The sequence below is a fragment of the Mobula hypostoma genome, chromosome 1 (assembly GCF_963921235.1).
Source record: "Mobula hypostoma chromosome 1, sMobHyp1.1, whole genome shotgun sequence".
NCBI lineage: Eukaryota > Metazoa > Chordata > Chondrichthyes > Myliobatiformes > Myliobatidae > Mobula > Mobula hypostoma.
The window spans coordinates 140,145,630-140,165,548 of NC_086097.1; the positions used below are offsets into that span (position 1 = coordinate 140,145,630).

A 19,919-nucleotide genomic window follows, 5' to 3' on the forward strand; every position below is an offset into this window, starting at 1 on the left:
AACTCAGCTAATAAAGTAACTGGCTAAACAAAGTGACTGGGATGTAATGCCACATCAGTCAAATGTGGAAACTATCAGTCTGACCTATGAAGATGCAGGCACTGGGGAACAATTACAAGATTCAGGGGCTGTTAACTTTTTAATATGTCCTTAGTGATCAGTAATGTAACACCAACATAAATGTTAAACTTGTTTAGTTTATTTAATCAGTTACTTTACATTTAATAAGAGATATAAAACAGTCTCTTATTTGCTTGAACATGTACTGTACGTAGAAACTGTAAAAAGGTGAAATTTGTCACACAAATCTGCAGCTTCTAGAAATGCACAAAAAGCCAGTTAACATTAACTAACACAGTGTGTTGGGATCATATAACATGAATATTGTAACACTAACACAAATACCACATTGATGTTCTGTGCAATGTACGAAAGGAGCACTATATTGGAGAGCTGGGTGTGCTGAAATAACATATGCAAATTCAGTAGTAGTCTTACTTACCCTCACACTTATCCCAGCAGCAATGCTTTACCACAATACAGTCATTTCAGCAGTGTCACTGTATGTGTACTGGACAGGATCCATGTCTTTCCCAGATGATTAAAGTAAGTGTGGTAAAATGGCTGGCCCCAGAATCTCCTTGAACATTTGAAACATCAAGTACTACAAACTCCCACTTTCCAAGCTGCTTTTACACAAGCTCCATGCTGGCCCAAGGTATGAGCTAGGGATATTACACAGCTGGTTTTGAGAAACTATATCTGCATCTGTTTTGGCTCTGGCACCACTTGATGGCGTCACAAAAGGAGCAGTTCTGGATAAGATCCAGCTATTGATCTGTTCTATCTGTCTTCGGGAATCATAGTGTTTTCTTCTGTAGCACTCCGGGAAAAACCTTGAAAAACATAAATGTTAGATAATAATACATATACAAATAAATTAGTTGTCAAGATTCTGACATTTAATTACATCAGTTTCAGTTCTGTGATGTGATATTGTTTGTTAAAATTGTCATGATTAAAAGGAGCAAATAACAAAGTCCTGGAGGAAATTGGCGGGTCAAGCAGCATCCACGGAGGGAACTGTTGAAATTTCAGATCAAGAATTCTACACAAAATACTTGAAGAACTCAGTAGGTCAGGCAGCATCCATGGAAATGAACAAATATTTGACGTTTCAGACTGAGATCCTTCTTCAGGATGGAAAGGAGGAGGGAAGATGCCAGAATAAAGAGGTGGAAGGAGGGAAGGAGGATAGCTAGAAGGTGATAGGTGAAACCAGGTGAGTGGGAAAGGTAAAGGGCTTGGAGATGAAGGAATTTAGTTGGAGAGGAGAGTGAACAATAGGGGAAAGGAAATGAGGAGGGTCACCAGGAGGAGGGGAAAAGCAGGTGTAGATCTAAATGGTATAGGTGAGGAGAACTTAGAAATGGAAAGGGAGTTGCAGCAGGTAAAGAGAGGGATTTTGAAAAGTTGAGTGTGAAAGGAAGGGGAGAGTGTACCAGAAAAGATTGCAGCTGCACATATGGCTGGGGGCTGGGGGGAAAGAAATTATTCAAAGCCTCTCTCTAATGGAGTAAAAAGAAATAAATGGGTATGATTCAGTGACCATTGGAGAGGTGGGGTTGCAAGGTAACAAAGTCTAGGAAGCAAATATTCCAACGTACAACATTCCAAATGAGGGGTAGAACTCTGAGAATAAAAGATGAGATAAGCACAGGTTCGGAAAATCAAGATGTGGAGTCTATAGGGAGGACAGAAGTAGCAATGGAAAGGAGTCAATAGTGAGGTAACCCCCATTGTTTCTCAATTCATACCCTGTACCTCACTAAATCTTTCCGCCTTATTCTCCCCAAAGTGCTTTTCCAAACCCCCCTTTCCAATAATTACAAATTAGAGAACATTTCCATCCCCTGTCATCTTATTACAAATTATTACAAATCAGTAATATTAAAAATATAAATTACATACTGTAGCTTACATCAACAGTCTGGTCCGCCTGCTCTATTATGTAAGTGGTTACCATAGTTTCAGGAATTTTATTTCTTCAGTTAATATCATTCTGAAAGGTCAGCCAACTCACAAATTTTTCAGCTACAATTAAACTTTCCATCACTCAATTCCAGCAGTGCAGTATCCACATATATCAGCAGCACCCCTCCATAGTGATCCTGCCCCTCACACAATGACCCACTCGGTAATGACCCTGACTCCTTGCACAGTGGCCCACACCACACAGCGGCTTCTAGTCCTCACAGTCCTCCACCCTTCATAGTGACCCCCACCTCTCACTGCAACCACCCTCACGTCACTCATCCCATACACTGACCTGTCTCTCACACAGCGACCTGCCCTCATTCAGCAAGCCTCCTCACGTACCCACTATACAACAGTAATGCACTTCACACTGATCCCACTCTCATACTGCTCACAGACACCCACCCATACAATAATCCCACTCTACACACACACAGATACCACCCAACCACAGTGACAAGGTGGGGAGCTTGTCTCTTTCCACTGCAGAACATCCACATTCCCACCCTACAGACTGAAAACCCTTGCTGCCCAAATTCTGGCCTAGTAGCGATGCAGAGCTTGGGGAAACATGTGGGGTGATGAGAACTGGCCAAGAGTTCAGTGCTGGATAGATGGTTAGCTTATTCTCCATTTATATAGCACCCAACAAAACGCCAACTTGGTTCAAGGAAGCAAAGATTGACAACCAGCTTCAGGAGCGGTCCAGTGGCTCGGTCAGAGGAGGCTTCAAGCAGCAGCTTGATGTGAGAGAGGTAGAGACGCCTAGCAATTTCAGAAGGCAGTCCTGAGCTTAGGACAGGGCAGATGGAAAGGGTCACTACATGACTGTACCCTCTGTCATCCTGGGTTGCAAACACTGGCATTTGTTATACTGGGGAACACAAACTGCCCTTCATCACCCTGGGGTACACACACACACACACACACCTCTCTTTCACCCTGGGGAACACACACTGACCTCTGACACCATGGGGTGCAAGCACACACCTCCTTTATCACACAGGGATACACACATACAGACATCTCCTCTGTCATCCTGGGGTGCACACACACTGCCCTCTGTCACCCTGGAGTTACAGAGGGCATTTCTTAACACAGTACCTTGTGAGTAGGCCATTTGTCAATGGAGAGCATCAGTAATAAATCACATCCTGTTCTCAGTGCCCCAAAATATAAGATCAGATGCCCAGACTAATTGTCCATGTGTAGTCCAGCCCACAGCCACGGTATGTTCAAAGTTCAAAGTAAATTTATTATCAAAGTAAATATATGTCACTATATACTACCCTGAAATTCATTTTCTTGTGCACATTCATAGAAAATAGAAAGAAACACAATAGAATCAATGGAAAAACTGCACACAAAGACAAACAACAAATGTGCAAAAGACAACAAATTATGCAAATATAAAAAAGAAAAAAAACTAAATAATAATAATAAATAATAAGTAATAAATATTGAGAACATGAGTTGTAGAGTTCTTGTAAGTGAGTCCATGGGTTGTGGAAGCAGTTCGTTGTTGGGGTGAGTGAAGTTATCCATGCTGGTTCAGGAGTCTGATGGTTGAGGCATAATAACTGTTCCTGAACCTGGTGATGTGGGATCTGAGGCTCCTGTATCTCCTTTTTGATGGGTTCAGTGAGAAGAGAAAATGGCCTGGATGGTGGGGGGCCTTGATGATGGAAAACCACAAACAAGAGAACATCTGCAGATGCTGGAAATCCAGACAACAAACACAAAATGCTGGAGGAACTCAGCAGGCCAGGCAGCATCTATGGAAAAGAGTACAGTCGATGTTTCAGGCCGAAACCCTTCGGCAGAACTGGAGAAAAAAAGCTGAGGAATAGATTTAAAAGGTGGGGGAAGGGGGACAGAGAAACACAAGGTGATAGGTGAAATCTGAAGGAGGAGGGATGAAGTAAAGAGCTGGGAAGTTGATAGGTGAAAGAGACAGAACGCTATGCAAGAAAGAAAAGGGGGAGGAGCACCAGAGGGAGGCGATGGGTGGGCAAGGAGATAAGGCGAAAGAGGGAAAGGGGGACGGGAAATAGTGAAGGAGTGCCCACCCATTGCTTCCCTCTGGTGCTCCTCCCCCCTTTTCTTTTTCCCATGGTCTTTTATCTCTTTCACCGATCAACTTCCCAGCACTTTACTTCATCCCTCCCCCACTTAGGTTTCACCTATCACCTTGTACTTCTCTCTCCCCTCCCCCCCACCTTTTAAATCAACTCCTCAGCTTTTTTCTCCAGTCCTGCCAAAGGGTTTTGGCTTGAAATATCATTCATAGATGCCGCCTGGCCTTGATGATGGAAGTTGCTTTCCTGTGACAGTGCTCCTTGTAGATGTGCTTAATTGTGGGGAGGGCTTTACCTGTGATGGTCTGACTGCATTCACTCCTTTTTGTAGGCTTTTCCATTCAAGGGCATTGGTGTTTCTATACCAGGCCGTGATGCAATCAGTCCGTTATACTGTCCACCGTGCATCTATAGAAGTTTGTCAAAGTTCTTAGATGACATGCTGAATCTTTGCAAATTTCTAAGAAAGTAGGGGTGCTGCCATGTCTTCTTGATAATGGCACTCATGTACTGGACCGAGGACTGATCCTCTGAAATGATAATGCTGAGGGACTTACAGTTACTGACCCTCTCCACCTCAGATCCCCTGATGACAACTGGCTGACTGATGACTGGTTTCCTCCTCCTGTAGGTAATAATCAGCTCTTTGGTTTTACTGACATTGAGCGACAGGTTATTGTTATGGCACCATTCAGCCAGATTTTCAATCTCCTCCTATACGCTGATCTGTCAACACCTTTGATTCTGCCAATGGCAGTGGTGTCATCATTAAACTAAAATGTAGCAGTACAGTTGTACTGAGCCTCAGCATCATTACTATAAAGTGAACAGAGCAAGGGGCTAAGCATATAGCCTTATGATACACCTGTATTGAGGAAATTTGTAGAGGAGATGTTGTTGCCAATCCAGACTGCAAGTGAGGAAATTGAGGATTCAATTGCACAAGGAGATTTTGAGACCAAGGCCTTGGAGCTTATTGATTAGTTTTGAGGGGATGATAGTGTTGAATACAGAGGTGTAGTCAATGAAGAGCATTCTGATCTATGCACCTTCACTGTTCAGAAGTTCCAGAGTTGAATGAAGAGCCAATGAAATGGCATCTGCTGTTGACCTGTTGTGACGGTAGACAAATTGGAGTGGATCCAAGTCACTCCTTAGGCAGGAGTTGATATTTTCCATCACCAACCTCTCAAAGCAATTCATCACAGTGAATGTAAGTGCTATTGGATGATCGTCATTGAGATAGTTTACCACATTCTTCTTGGGTACTGGCATGATTGAAGCCTGCTTGAAGCAGGTGGGTACCTCAGACTGCTGAAGCGAGAGTTTAAAGACATCAGTTATCACTCCAGCCAGTTCATTAGCATAGGTCTTCAGAACTCAGCCAAATACATTGTCTGGGCCAGATGTTTTCAATGGGTTCATTCTACTGAAGGATGCTCTCATATCAGACTCATAGCCTGAAATCACAGGGTCTTTGGGGGCTATTGATGTTCATGAAGATGCCTCCATGTTTTGTCAAGTCAAAGTGAGCATAAAAGGCGTTGAGCTTATCTGGGAGCAAAACCTTGTTTTCACCTATGTCACTTGGTATCACTTTGGCAATCAAGCCTGCCACAGTTATTGAACATCCTTCTGTGATTCAGGTTTGGTCTGGAATTACCACTTCACATGTGAGATAGTCTTCCAGAGGTTGTACCAGGACCTCTTATACTTTACTTGGTCGCTAGACCTGAATGCCATCGATCTAGCCCTCAGATCTCTTGGTTCATCCAGGGCTTCTGTTCAGCAGGACTCCGAATGATTTCATCTGTAGTCACGTGTGAGTAACAGCATGGTGAATTACTCATTTAACAATTCAGTAGAAAATTAAGGCCAATACACAAGATAAAAGCAATAATTTACAAGATTGACACATTTCTTTGACCATTTCAGGGAGTACTCCCTCACATGGGTTTGGAGTCACATATAGGCCAGACCACGTAAGATTTTCTCTCATCAGTGAACAAATAAGTCATGCAATAGACATTCCTGGACAATGTCCAACATTGAACCAGACCCGGCTTTTTACATTGTCCCAGACAATTTAAATAGCTGTGTCCTACAACCAAGGGCCTTGATTTCAGCAGAGTGCATTACAGTATAATCAATTTTTTAAAAAACATTTTCATTTGTTTCAGATGGTCTGGGTAACCTTAAGAACATATTTGAAAGCAACATTTGGCTCAGTTACCATGCTGTGGTGGAAGCTATACTTTATGAAGGGCTGGATAAATGGAATTAGATAGTCAACTATCGATGGAGAACCAATACAAAGTGTTAACAAATGCTGTAAGTTATGGGAGCAAAGCAAGAGTAGTTTGTCAATGTCAGGAGAAATAGCAACTGAATTATACCTATGGCCACCACCAACTATGCATTATTGTAAACACAATAAGGGTGACTAGGTTTGCTTCTACATTTGATAATGCTTGTTTTGAGCAATTGGTAAGGACATTCACTCTGAAGTAAAAGTCTTGATGCACATCAGCCATGTGGTTTGCAGTAATGAAACCATTCATGGGCAACATGTTTGCAGAATGCCAACCCTTTGATTTGAATCTTCTGTAAAGATGCAGATTGACACTTAAACAGGGGTTTCTTGATACTGAGAGCAAGAGGCACAGGATCAGCAAAGTTTCACCTTCAAGTCAAAGACCATTCCAGGGACAAAAAAACTTCACACAATTTTAATCAAGTGTTCACTAAGTATCAAGGTTGTTCGATTAAAAATGGGTGATAAAAGCAAATAAGTTGTTCTAACTTTATTAAGATTAATACAAGGCCAGGCCAAAGAAGGATTAATGCAAGCAGATTAAGCACTGCATTTTGAGGAGCAATCAGTAGGAATAATTCTGTGAGTGAGCCGATTGAGAGATAGAAAAAGAGAAAAAAGAGGGAGTGGAGGGGAGGGGGAAGAGAGGGTAGAGAGACAGAGAGGGAGGAGAGAGGTTGGAGGGGGGGAGGAGCGAGGGGAGGAGAGAAAGGGGGAGAGGGGAGAGAGGAGAGGGGAGAGAGGAGAGGGGAGGGGGGAGAGGGGGAGAGGGGGAGAGGGGGAGAGGGGGAGAGGGAGGTTGGAGAGGGGGCAGAGGGGAGGAGGGGAGAAGGGGGAGAAGGGGGAGTGTGTGGAGAGGGGGGAGTGGGGGCTGAGGGGGAGAAGGGGAGAGGGGGAGGGGAAGGGGGGAGTGGGGGAGAGAGGGGAGACACAAGAGGGGAGGAGAGGTGGAGGGGGTGAGGGGACGGGGAAGGGTGTTTGGAGATGGGTGGTTGGAGAGGGGGAGAAGGGGAGGGGGAGAGGGGGAGGGGGGAGAGGGGGATAGGGGGAGTGTGTGGAGAGGGGGAGTGGGGGCTGAGGAGGGAGATGGGGAGTGGGGGCTGAGGGGAGAGATGGGGAGGGGGAGGGGGTGTTTGGGGAGGGGGAGGGGGGTGGTTGGAGATGGGGCAGAGGGGGAGAAGGGGAGAAGGGGGGAGTGTGTGGAGAGGGGGGAGTGGGGGCTGAGGGGGGAGATGGGGAGAGGGGAGAGGGGGGAGGAGGTGTTTGGGGAGGGGGGTGTTTAGAGATGGGGCAGAGGGGGAGAAGGGGAGAAGGGGTGAGTGTGTGGAGAGGGTGAGTGGGGGCTGAGGGGAGGGGGTGAGTGGGGGAGAGAGGGGGGAGACAGGAGAGGGGAGGAGAGGGGGAGGGGGAGGGGGGTGTTTGGAGAGGGGTGGTTGGAGAGGGGGAAGGGGGTCGAGGGGGATGAGAGGGGGAGCGGAGGGGTGAGTGGGGGAGAGAAAGGGAGGAGAAAGTGGCTGATAGAGGGGTTGATAGAGAGGAGGAGAGGGGGTGTAGGGAAGGGTAGGGAGGGGGAAGTGAGGGGGAAGTGAGAGGCACTGGTGAGCAGAGACAAAGTAAAGTTAACCATAGAAGCAGTTGAATTGTAAGTCTAGGTGAGGTTGCTGAGGTAATGGATATTAACAATACGGAGGGAATATAAGTGGGATGGAGATGGAGTGAAACATTGATGGGGTAGATTGCAGGCTAAATGCAGACATAGCCAATCTATCAGGAGTGTCTGTGTTCACCACAGCTCTCAGGAATGCACAGTCCATGTGACTATGTGGGAGATAGAAAACCACAGAACAAACTACTCAAGCTGTCCCCGGTACCAAACAGGCCAAAGTAAAGGAGGATAGTTACTTGGTTAAGTAGATGAAATTGAGAAATAAGGTTTAAACTTTACTGTAATCCTGTTGTGTTTAGTGATGTCAATGCAACATATGTGACCTCTTTTCTGAAGGGGATTATTTTTGCTCAAACTATATTACTGATAAAATGTTAATTATTAAAAGAAAACAAGGTGAATGTTTCCAAAGAACCTGTCAGTGGGAACAGGAGCCCATGGGTCTACTTCAGATTGTTTAACAATCCCACTGGGAGGGGTAGTACGGAGAGAGTGTCACATTGTGGGAGGGGTGGTACACTGTGAGAGCGACACTGATGAGGGGGTGTCACACTGTGAGAGGGGCACTGATGAGGGGGTGTCACATTGTGAGAGGGACAGTACTGAGGGAGTGTCACACTGTGAGAGCGGCACTGATGAGGGGGTGTCACACTGTGAGGGGGCAGTGCTGAGGGGGTGTCACACTGTGAGAGGGACAGTACTGAGGGGGTGTCACTGTGGGATGGACAGTACAGAGGGAGTGTCACACCGTGGGATGGACAGTACTGAGGGGGTGTCACACCGTGGGATGGACAGTACTGAGGGGGTGTCACACCGTGGGATGGACGGTACTGAGGGAATGTCACACCGTGGGATGGACGGTACTGAGGGGGTGTCACACTGTGGGATAGACGGTACTGAGGGAGTGTCACACTGTGGGATGGACAGTACTGAGGGAGTGTCACACCGTGGGATGGACAGTACTGAGGGAATGTCACACTGTGGGATGGACGGTACTGAGGGGGTGTCACACTGTGGGATGGACGGTACTGAGGGAGTGTCACACTGGGGGATGGACAGTACCGAGGGAGTATCACACTGTGGGATGGACAGTATTGAAGGAGTGTCACACTGTGAGATGGACAGTACTGAGGGAGTGTCACACTGCGGGGTGGACAGTGCTGAGGGGGTATCACACCGTGAGAGGGGCACTGATGAGGGGGTGTCGCACTGTGAGAGGGACAGTGCTGAGGGGGTGTCACACTGTGAGAGGGACAGTGCTGAGGGGGTGTCACTGTGGGATGGACAGTACTGAGGGGATGGACAGTACTGAGCGAGTATCACACTGTGGGATGGACAGTACTGAGGGAGTGTCACACTGTGGGATGGACAGTACAGAGGGAGTGTCACACCATGGGATGGACAGTACTGAGGGGGTGTCACACCGTGGGATGGACAGTACTGAGGGAGTGTCACACCGTGGGATGGACAGTACTGAGGGGGTGTCACACCGTGGGATGGACAGTACTGAGGGGGTGTCACACCGTGGGATGGACAGTACTGAGGGGGTGTCACACCGTGGGATGGACAGTACTGAGGGAGTGTCACACCGTGGGATGGACAGTACTGAGGGAATGTCACACTGTGGGATGGACGGTACTGAGAGACTGTCACACCGTGGGATGGACGGTACTCAGGGGGTGTCACACTGTGGGATAGACGGTACTGAGGGAGTGTCAGACTGTGGGATGGACAGTACTGAGGGAGTGTCACCCCGTGGGATGGACAGTACTGAGGGGGTGTCACACTGTGGGATGGACGGTACTGAGGGGGTGTCACACTGTGGGATGGACGGTACTGAGGGAGTGTCACACTGGGGGATGGACAGTACTGAGGGAGTGTCACACTGGGGGATGGACAGTACTGAGGGAGTGTCACACTGTGGGATGGACAGTATTGAAGGAGTGTCACACTGTGAGATGGACAGTACTGAGGGAGTGTCACACTGCGGGGTGGACAGTGCTGAGGGGGTATCACACCGTGAGAGGGGCACTGATGAGGGGGTGTCGCACTGTGAGAGGGACAGTGCTGAGGGGGTGTCACACTGTGAGAGGGACAGTGCTGAGGGGGTGCTATACTACCATGCGCAGTACTCAGGACCACTGCACTGTCGGAAGATCCTTCCGTTACACTAACTGGAGAAAATAATCTACACTGGGGTAGAAGACAAGCTGAGGATGCCTCGCAGTGATCTGGCCAACGGATTCAATGGTTATTTCCTCACTGCCTACAGATCCTTATGCTCAGTTTGGGCACCAATGTCTGTTTGGATCATTTTGGATCTGATGAGTGAAGGTTGATTTAAAAATTGTTTCTTGAATCACACTTCTATATGGCAGCAAACCAAAGATGTGAGACAGTGACATTTAGTATCTGTGAAATAGCTACTGCAATGCATGTTATCAAGTGTGCACTCTGGGTTATAATGAATTTGCCAATTCATATCTATTTCTACTTTCTGCAGTATCAAGTGGCTGTAAAATAAAAGTCATTTTTACTTATAACTGGAGTTCCATAAAGAACAAACTCCCAACACGATTTCAGTCAGTGGAAAACTGTTGATGGATGAAACAGGGCTCAATACATTTTTTGAAGTCCACCCACCCTTTTCCTGTGTTGTTGCTTCTCTGATCCCTTAAATATTTTAAGTTAACTTTCCTTAAATTTTCCTCATGATATGGAAGGGAATAAGGCAAGAGCAGGAGAGAGAAGGACAGGGAGACTGACATATTCTGTAAACTCTGAATAGGCATGAATGAAGCTGATCTCATGTGAGGAATCTGTGAGCAAGGGAGAAGATTCTCTTTGGAAGAAAGATGAGGGGTAAATGGAGATGTGATTCTTTTGGAGACACAAGAGGCTTGGTACAAACAATTTCCCATTCCTTGCTGGTGCTTCTCCCAATGCAGAAACCATCTGCTTCTTGCTGGCACTGAGTTGGGTAAATTACTCTGCCAAAAGAGAGAAAAGATGGCAAGCGAGCGAGAATAACACCCACAGAGCAGACCTCTGTACATTCATCCTTAATTTTGATGGATTGCTTAAAGAAAAGTAATCTCTCATGGCCCAACAAGGTTTATTTTTCATCTTTCATTTGATCATTGCAGGAGTACACCTTACAGATAGAATTGAGTTATTCTCTTAATTCATTGCAGTTTCTCTCCAGATTTTTTGAATCTTTTCAGATGTTCAGAATCAGAATCAGAATCAGGTTTATTATCACCGGCATGTGATGTGAAATTTGTTAACTTAGCAGCAGCAGTTCAATGAAATACATAATCTAGCAGAGAAAAAAAAATAATAATAATAAATAAACAAGTAAATCAATTATGTATATTGAATAGATTAAAAAATGTGCAAAAACAGAAATACTGTATATTTAAAAAAAGCGAGGTCGTGTCCATTTAGGAATCGGATGGCGGAGGGGAAGAAGCTGTTCCTGAATCGCTGAATGTGTGCCTTTGGGCTTCTGTACCTCCTGCCTGATGGTAACAGTGAGAAAAGGGCATGCCCTGGGTACTGGAGGTCCTTAATAATGGATGCTGCCTTTCTGAGACACTGCTCCCTAAAGATACCCTGGGTACTTTGTAGGCTAGTGCCCAAGATGGAGCTGACTAGATTTACAACCTCCTGCAGCTTCTTTTGGTCCTGTGTAGTAGCCCCTCCATACCAGACAGTGATGCAGCCTGTCAGAATGCTCTCCATGGTACAACTATAGAAGTTTTTGAGTGTATTTGTTGACATACCAAATCTCTTCAAACTCTTAATGAAGTATAGTCGCTGTCTTGTCTTCTTTATAACTATATTGATAGGTTGGGACCAGGTTAGATCCTCAGAGATCTTGACACCCAGAAACCTGAAGTTGCTCACTCTCTCCACTTTTGATCACTCTATGAGGATTGGAATGTGCTCCTTCATCTTACCTTTCCTGAAGTTCACAATCAGCTCTTTTGTCTTACTGATGTTGAGGGTCAAGTTGTTGCTGCGGCACCACTCCACTAGTTGGCATATCTCACTCCTGTACGCCCTCTCATCACCACCTGAGAGTCTACCAACAATGGTTGTGTTGTCAGCGAATTTATAGATGGTATTTGAGCTACACCTAGCCACACAATCATGTGTATATAGAGAGTAGAGCAGTGGGCTAAGCACACACTCCTGAGGTACGCCAGTGTTGATCGTCAGCACCAATCTGCATAGATTGTGGTCTTCTGGTTAGGAAGTTGAGGATCCAATTGCAGAGGGAGGTACAGAGGCCCAGGATCTGTAACTTCTCAATCAGGATTGTGGGAATGATCTTATTAAATGCTGAACTATAGTCAATGAACAGCATCCTGACATAGGTGTTTATGTCTTTCATGTGGTCTAAAGAATAGGCTTGAAGTGAACACAGCAACTGATGTGGAGATTGAGTGGACAGAACTTTTCACAGTGCAGCTCACGACTGGCATAGTGCCTATAAATGACTCACTCCTCTCTGACCACTCAGATGGTGCTGATATAGTGTACTCATTACCTGTTGCATATTTCCCATATTCTGGAGCTCCAACATGTTTCAAAAGTGAAGCTGAGAGAAATGCACCTTGCTGCTCTTGCCCTGTACTGAAAATTATGTTCTCCAGCCCAGCTAAAGCTCTGACTAGACTAACGTGAGAAGCATGGAATGCTGATGTGGCACAATACAGCTGTAATCAGAAGTACTGACTCTAAAAACCATAGGGCAGCAAAAGGCCAAAGTAAGGTCCATGCATCAAAGTTAATCAGATAGTTGCTTGTAAAATTGGAATATTGAGGTTGTGGAGAATGAGCAGGAAGAAACAAACTGCACAAGCTTAATGGCAACTTCACACAATTATGTCAAACATTTACAGTACCTCGTAAGGGTATTCCGCTCCCAACCCTTTTTTCACATAAATGAGTATTACAACCAGGGACTTTGATCAATTGAACTGAGAATTTTTATTTGTGAATCGCATGCTCCCTTTTTCCCCTCACAGTATAGCAAAAACAAAGCATGAATAACTAAAAACTTATTAATTGAAATATCCATAGTTCAAAAGTATTCATCCCCCTTTGCTCAGTACTTAGTTGAACCATTTCTTGCAGCTATTACAGCCAGTAGACTTTTGGGATAAGTCTCTATGGGCTTTCATCAACATGATGGAGCAAGATTTGCCCACTCCTCCTTGCAAAATTGCTCATGCTGTGCCAGGTTAGTTGGGGAGTGGCGGTGGAAACAAACTTAGGGTCTTGCCAGAGATGTTCAATTGGGTTAAGGTCAGTCTGACTGGGCCACTCCATGGTTACTCTGGCACTGCGATTTGGGTTGTTGTCCTACTGAAAGACAGATTTCCTCCCAGGTTAACTTTTCTAGCAGAGGCTTGCAGGTTTTCATCCAGGATTTCTCTGTATTTAGCAGCATTCACCTTCCCATCAATTTTGACCAGATTTCCAGTCCCTGCTGCTGAAAACACATCCCCAGAGCATGATGCTACCCCCACTCTACTTTACTGTAGGGATGGTGTTACCTGACAGTTGCACAATATTAGATTTACACTGCACGTACTGCTTAGTGTTGAGCCCAGAAAGTTCTACTTTAGTCTTATCGGACCACAGGACCTTCCACAACTTTACAGTCTCTTCTGGGTGACACTTTACAAACTCTTTACAGGCAAGGGTATGCTTTTTTCAGCCAGGGCTTCTTCCTTGCCTTTCTTCCATACATACCCTTTTTGTGCAAGGTCTTAGAGGTTGTGGAGCCATGGATTTCATCTCCAGTTGCAGTCACTTAGAGTGACTGTTGGCGTTACAGTAGCCTCTCTTCCAAACGCCAGTCTTCTCTGGTGTCTAAGTTTAGAGGATGTGGCCTGACCTCGGCAGTGTGGCTGTGGTTTCATATTTTTACCACTTTTTCATGATCGACTGCACTGAGCTCTGAGGTATGTTCAGTGCCTTTGAGATGGCCTTGAAATCTTCCCCAGATTTGTGCTTTTCTACTATCATTTCCTTGACTTGCCTTGAATGCTCTTTTGTCTTAATTTTGGTTTGGTCTGTTGAAAATCTACCATATTGTTAGACCTTACAGAGAGAAGGGGTGCTTATTCAGGTGATCCTCAAATTTTCTACAATAACAAATTGGGTATATTGGTGAGGCAATAAGTATTGCACTTGAGGGAAGTTAGCACAGTAATTACAAAGGGGATGAGTACTTCTTCAGCTTTACAATGTTGGATTTTAATTTTTAGAAGATTGTTGACAGGTTGTGGAATTTTTCTTTTGATTTGACATGATGCACAATGTTTTATAGATTAGCTCACAAAATCCTATAATATATTTTAAATTTAGAAATTGAGACAGTAAGATGTGAAAATATTTGTGGGCTCTGAATACTTTTTCAATACACAGTATTTAAGTGTTTAACTCCTTTGAAACCTCTTCTATAATTCAAAAAATGCTGTAAAGGGATTGCTCATACTTTGAAAGAGTGGAAGCAGCTCATTACTGATGCATTAGTGGAATGTTGAGCGATGTAAATGCTGCACTGGTTTCATTTCTAAACTGCTTAATTCCATCTGTAAATATCAATAAAAAGCACTCTCCTTCTAAGGCTGAAATCTACTGGCACGCAGAGTGAGCTATTTCATCTTCTGAAGTACTGCCCTGTACACACTACGTGTGCCCCAAGGTGCCACGGGGAGCTTGTTTGATATTACTAGATCAGAAAAACAATTTTCTAGCTTGCTTTTTTTTTGTGCTTCAAGATTTGGCTTCACACCAAAAAAATTTAATATTCTCATTATGTTGAGTCATTTTTGTCCTAATGCTAACCCTAACAGTAAAACATATAGCTAATCTCAGTCCAGATTTCAAACTGCTTCATGATTGCTGCAATTACCATTTTTAAAAGAGATGCAACATTTCAAATGGACAATCTTAAATTATTAGACTTAAAATAAACTTCAATTCACAATCCAGAACTTTGTTATACCTTCTGAAAGAAACAGTTGTTGAAAGCTTAACACTCAGCTCCCAGGTGACTCAAGGATTCCATTTGCTGTTTACACACTGGCTCATACAGACCTGGATGGAGCCAGTCTAATTTCTGCTCTATGTCGAGTTAGCTTATCTCAACCAGGTTGGCAGTGGGATACTACAGCAAACCTCAAATGGGAATTGGGGAAACTGGTCTGATCTCTATCAGGATGAATCAGCAACAATAGTGAGGCAGGATCTTAAAAGCCTGGTGTTTAACAAATTACAGCAGTCTTGTTATGCTCAAAAATGATCAACTGCCAAATGAAAATTAGCCAGAGTTTCAAGATTCTATTCTCTGCCAAACATGAGTTTTATCCAGGCATTAAGTAGTAAAGAGAGAATGTTAGTCAGGGTGTTATTTTTTCCTCTGTAACTCCTTCTTGACAACCTTAGACCATCAATACCTCAGGCCACTGCTTCCATCATATACTCCCATCCTTTCCTTTACAATGAAAACTTCCAACCACCCTGGTCAGGTGGTTACACTCGTGTTCAGTGGAAGTGCTGTGGCAGGGCACTGCACTGATATGGTGATACATCACAGTGGCTTTTAAGGATCTAACTAGTGGAACAGAGGAGACTAATGCAAATTAACTTTAAAATTTTTGATAAGATCCCACGTAAAAGACTAGCACTAAATTAAATGACACAGGATTGGATGTAATATAATGGATTGGATTGAAAATTGATAGACAGATAGGAAATAGAGATTAGGGGTAAATGGATCTGTTTCACAATGACTAGTGGAAGGTCAATGGGGTCCATGCTTGGGCTTCCAGCTTTTCACAGTAAATGACTGGGGAGACTAAATACAATATCTACAATGGATCAAAGTTCAAGGTAAATTTACTATCAAAGTACATATATGTCACCATGAGAAAGACCACACAGGGCAGACAACCAGTGTGCAAAAGACAACAAATTGTGCAAATACAAAAAGAAAGGAAAAAATAAATACTGTAATAATAATAATATGCTGAATTAAAAGAAATTGAAAGATTTTGGAACATGAACAAAGGATACATTGTCGAGTAATATACACAACTGGTATGATTTCAAAGGCACTAAACAACAGTATTAAACAATTAGGGCTAAACAGCAAAATCTATGCAAATCTTCAGAAAGCCACAATACTCAACACCACTAGAAAAGTCTGAAAGTTCCTAGCAATTGACAAATAAACATGCTTGGCTATGCCTATACCTCAGATTTTACCAGCTTGTGATAATAATAATAAATAAACAAACAAGCAATAAATATCGAGAACATGAGATGAAGAGTCCTTGAAAGTGAGCCCACAGGTCGTGGGAATAGTTCAGTGATGGGGCAAGTGAAGTTGCCCTGTAACCTCTCCTGATGGCAGCAGCAAGAAGAGAGAATGGCCAGTTTAGTTGCGGAGGGTGGGGGTCCCTAATTATGGATGTTGCTTTCCTGTGACAGTGCTTTGTGTAGATGTGTTCAATGGGAGGGCTTTACCCATGATAGTCTGGGCTGTATCCACTATTTTTTGCAGCATTTTCTCTTCAAGGGCATTGGTGCTTCCATACCAGGAGGTGATGCAACCAGTCAGGATACTCCCACTACACATCTACAGAAGGGTCTCTAGATTTAGAAGAATAAGAGCAGATCACACCAAAATAGATGAAATTCCAAGCTAGATATAGGGCTGAAGATGAAGTTGCTGGTTTACAGAGGCAATGAGTAGTGATGAGAGGCTGTTGATAGGGCAAAATTGCAGTCAACAGGATGAGCTTCAATGTAAAAGACAGACAAAATTGAAAAGGGTGCATGCAGGACTGAAGGTGGAATAAGGTAGATAAATTTGTAGCACAGTTGTAAATTGGCATGTATGATGTTGTAGGCATCATTGAATCATGGCTAAAAGAAGGTTACAGCTGGCAGCTTAATGCCCATGCATCAGAAGGACAGGCAAGAAGGCAGAGGGGGTGGTGTCACTCTGTTGGTAAAAAAAATGTAATCAAATCATTAGAAATAGGTGACATCAGGTCAGAAGGTGTTGAATCATTGTGGATGGAGCTAAGGAACTGCAAGGGTAAAAAAACCATGATAGGAGTTGCATACAGACCCCCCCCCCCAAACACTAGCAAGGAAGTGGCCTGCAAATTACAACGGAAGATAGAAAGTCCATGCCAAAAGGGCAATGTTACAATAGTCATGAGAGATTTCAATATGCAGGTAGATTCCAAAAATCAAGGTGGTGCTGGATTCCAAAAGAGAGAATTTCTAGAGTGCCGATGAGATGGCTTTTTAGAGCAGCTCATGGTTGAGCCCACTAGGGGATCAACTATTCTGGATTGGATGTTGTGCAATGAACCAGAATTAATTAGAATGCTTGAGGTTAAAGAACCCTTCAGGGTAAGTGAACATAATGTGATCGAATTCATCCCTGAAATTTGAGAAGGAGAAGCTAAAGTCAGATGGATCAGTATTACAGTAGGATACAGGGAATGACAGAGGAATGAAAGAGGACTTGGCCAGAATTGATTGGAAAAGGACACTGGCAGGAGTGACGGTAGAGCAGCAATGGCTGGAATTTCTGGAAGTTATTCAGAAGGCACAGGAGATATATATCCCAAAGAGAAAGAAATATTCTAAAGGCAAGATGACACAACTGTGGCTAACAAGAGAAGTCAAAGCCAACATAAAAGCCAAAGAGAGGGCATATAATAGAGCAAACATTAGTGGGAAGTTGGAGGATGGGGAGATTTTAAAAACCAACAGGAGGCAACTAAAAAAATCATTAGGAAAGTAAAGATGGAATACAAAAGTAAGCTAGCCAGTAATATTAAAGAGGGTACCAAAAGTTTTTCAGATACATGAAGTGTAAAAGTGAGAGTGGATATCGGACAGCTGGAAAATGATGCTGGAGAGGTAGTAATGGGGGACAAGAAATGGCAGGTGAACTGAATAAGTATTTTGCATCAGTCTTCACTATGGAAGGCATTAGCAGCATTGTGGAAGTTCCAGGTATCAGGGGTCATGAAATGTGTGAAGTTACCGTAACTAGAGAGAAGGTTCTTAGGAAACTGAAAGGTCTGAAGGTAGATAAGTCACCTGGACCAGATGGTGTACACCCCAGGGTTCTGAAAGAGGTGGCTAAAGAGATGTGTAGGCATTAGTAATGATCTTCCAAGAGTCACTAGATTCTGGAATGGTTCTACAAGACTGAAAAATTGCAAATGTCACTCCATTCTTCAAGAAGGAAGAGAGGCAGAAGAAAGGAAACTACAGCCAAGTCATTTCAACCTCAGTGGTTGGGAAGATGTTGGAGTCGATTATAGACAATAGACAATAGGTGCAGTAGGCCATTTGGCCCTTCGAGCCAGCACCGCCATTCACTGTGATCATGGCTGATCATCCATAATCAGTATCCAGTTCCTGCCTTATCCCCATAACCTTTGATTCCGCTATCTTTAAGAGCTCTATCCATCTCTTTCTTGAAAGCATCCAGAGACTTGGCCTCCACAGCCTTCTGGGGCAGAGCATTCCATATATCCACCACTCTCTGGGTGATTATTAAGGGTACTTGGAGGCACTTGATCAAATTGTCAGCATGGTTTCCTCAAGGGAAAATCTATGTTGGGACCGATTCTTTTTATGTTACGCGTCAATGATCTGGATGATGGAATTGATGGCTTTGTTGCAAAGTTTGACAATATGAAGATAGGTGGAGGGGCAGATGGTTTTGAGGAAGTAGAAAGGCTACAGGAGAATTTGGACAGATTGGGAAAATAGGTAAAGAAATGGCAGATGAAATTTAGTGTCGCGAAATGTATGGATATGCACTTTGATAGAAGAAATGAAAGGGTTGACTATTCTCTAAATGGAGAGAAAATACTAAAAACTGAGGCTCAAAAGATCTTGGAAGTCCTTGTGCAGGATTCTCTAAATGTTAATTTGCAGGTTGAGTCTGTGGTGAGGAAGGCAAATGTGATGTTAGCATTGATTTCAAAAGGACTAAAATATAAAAGCAAGGATGTAATGTTGAGACTTCATAGAACACTGGTGAGGTTTCATTTGGAGTATTGTGAGCAGGTCCGTGCCCTTTAGCTTATAAATGATATGCTAAAACTGGAGAGGGTTCAAAGGAGGTTCACGAGAATGATTTCAGGACTGAATGGCTTGTCATATGAAGAGCATTTGATGGCTCTTGGCCTGTATTCATTAGAATTCACAAGAATGAGGGCTGACCTCATTGAAACCTATCAAATGGTAGAAGGCCTTGAAGAGTGGATGTGGAGAGGATGTTTCCTATGATGGGAGAGCCTAAGACCAGAGGACACAGTCTCAGAATAGAACGGCGTCCTTTTAGAATAGAGATAAGGAGGAATTTCTTTAGCCAGAAAGTGGTGAATCTGTAATATTCTTTGCCACAGGCAGCTATTGAGGCCAAGTCTTTACGTATATTTAAGGCAGAGGTTGATAGATTCTTGGTTGGTCAGGGCATGAAGGAATTCAGAGAGAAGGCGGAAGATCGGGGCTGAGAAGAAAAATGGATCAGCCATAATGAAATGGCAGAGTAGATTCGATTGGCCAAACAGCCTAATTCTGTGCCTTTTTTTTAATCAACTTATGGTCCTCTATGTTCTAGGTCATGGGGTGAGACATAGAGGTTTAAGATGAGAAGAAATATCTAAACCTTCAGTAGGTCAGGCAAGATTTCTGGAGAAAGAAACAATCACTGGAGACTGAAGGTTTGTAGCAATTCTTTTTGAAAAGCTAATTCTGG

The 19,919-nt window shown here is 43.9% G+C and overlaps 1 protein-coding gene across 1 annotated transcript in view; it reads right to left on the minus strand.

Annotated features, from left to right (window-relative positions):
* Nucleotides 1-216: 216 nt before the first annotated feature.
* bbs9 (Bardet-Biedl syndrome 9) overlaps nucleotides 217-19,919 on the minus strand; it is a 389,410-nt gene continuing 369,707 nt past the window's right edge. Inside the window, exon 23 of the mRNA XM_063039451.1 lies at nucleotides 217-896. Within this exon, the coding sequence (XP_062895521.1) occupies nucleotides 844-896 (53 nt within the window). The 3' untranslated portion in view covers nucleotides 217-843. The remainder of the gene's footprint in view (nucleotides 897-19,919) is intronic.